At 51.1% G+C, this 1,332-nt stretch overlaps 1 protein-coding gene across 1 annotated transcript in view; it reads left to right on the forward strand.

Annotated features, from left to right (window-relative positions):
• LOC103586540 (butyrophilin subfamily 2 member A2-like) overlaps window positions 1-1,332 on the forward strand; it is a 10,130-nt gene that overhangs the window by 3,210 nt on the left and 5,588 nt on the right. The window contains 2 exon segments of the mRNA XM_008567837.1: window positions 868-1,210; window positions 1,212-1,313. Of these exon segments, the coding sequence (XP_008566059.1) occupies window positions 868-1,210; window positions 1,212-1,313 (445 nt within the window).

Below are 1,332 nucleotides of genomic sequence, written 5' to 3' on the forward strand. Positions count from 1 at the left end.
TTCTGACATCGAGGATGTCACAGAGTCATCTTAAGGATATCCCAGGAGCATCCAGATCTTTCTAACACATTGATGTTCTCAACGGACTATAACTGAATTAGCTAATTGACTGAGCCCCTGGTGGGTAAACTTCTGTGAATCAGGGTAAGGCTTGGCTTTGCAGGCCAGCTCTGTCCATTCTCTTGGAAGCACCAGCTCCTGTGGGTAGTAGATAGCGGTGGTGCTGTGAAGCCCTGAACCTGCATAGAAGGGACACTGTCTTTCATCATAAGGTTTCTTAATATTCTGTCATCCTGGTAGGTTTCTGTCCTTGCTGTATTATTCTAGAGATTTAGGAAACCCAGTGTACTGAGAAGTCATCCTAGGACGAAAAAGTGAAATCCTAAACCTGCCCCTTTCATGTTAAACTGGACATACCCACCCAGAAGTGAAAAAAATGATAGTGTTTGGCAGAACAAATTGAACAACAAGCATTTATCATAGACAGAGAGATGCTTGCTGCTGTGATGGGGCCTGTAGGTGGAGCACAGTGAAGAGTGTCCAGTGTGATTTTCTCCTCAAGGAGCTCAGAGTTTGTTTCCCATATAGTGTCACATTGTTCTATTGTTCTCCAGCATCAAGGTTCATTCTTGCTCCCTTCATCCTTCCTTTCCTCCTTCCTGTTTCTTGGTCCCTCTTTTCCTTCCTTCCTTTGTCCCTTCACAGAAGGGTCCTGTGGGAACGCTTGGGACATGCACATTCAGGTTGGCTGGGTGCAGCCCACTTGCTCTCTCCCCCTTCCCTGGATGCCCACCATTAAGAGCTGCTCTAGGACACATTGACTGAGACACCCCTGCCTTTGTAGCTGAGCCTGGTCTGTCCCCTCAGGCCTGGGATCTAAGCCCCTCATTGAAATGAAGGGCCACGAGGACAGGGGCATCCGGCTGGAGTGCACATCTGGAGGGTGGTACCCCGAGCCCCGTGTGGTGTGGAGGGACCCCGATGGTGAGGTCATGCCCGCCCTGGAGGAGACTTACACGGCAGACGCAGACGGCCTCTTCACGGTCACCACGGCTGTGATCATCGTTGATTCCTCCGTGAGGAACATGTCCTGCTCCATCAACAACACGTTGCTCGGCCAGAAGAAGGAAACTGTGATTTTCATCCCAGGTCAGTTCTCTGCCCTCTGGAGACTCAGCCTGTGGAGGCAGATCTTCAGCAGACAGACTGAAGCCCAGAACTGGAAGGAGGTGCGGGGGAAGGGTCCTGGGCCCTGAAGAGCTGGAGGCTAAAGCTGAGCTGAGGCCTTGCCCCCTGTCACAGGAGAAAATCCAGTAGTCTCAGACCACATGA

The sequence above is a fragment of the Galeopterus variegatus genome, unplaced genomic scaffold (assembly GCF_000696425.1).
Source record: "Galeopterus variegatus unplaced genomic scaffold, G_variegatus-3.0.2 Scaffold351, whole genome shotgun sequence".
NCBI lineage: Eukaryota > Metazoa > Chordata > Mammalia > Dermoptera > Cynocephalidae > Galeopterus > Galeopterus variegatus.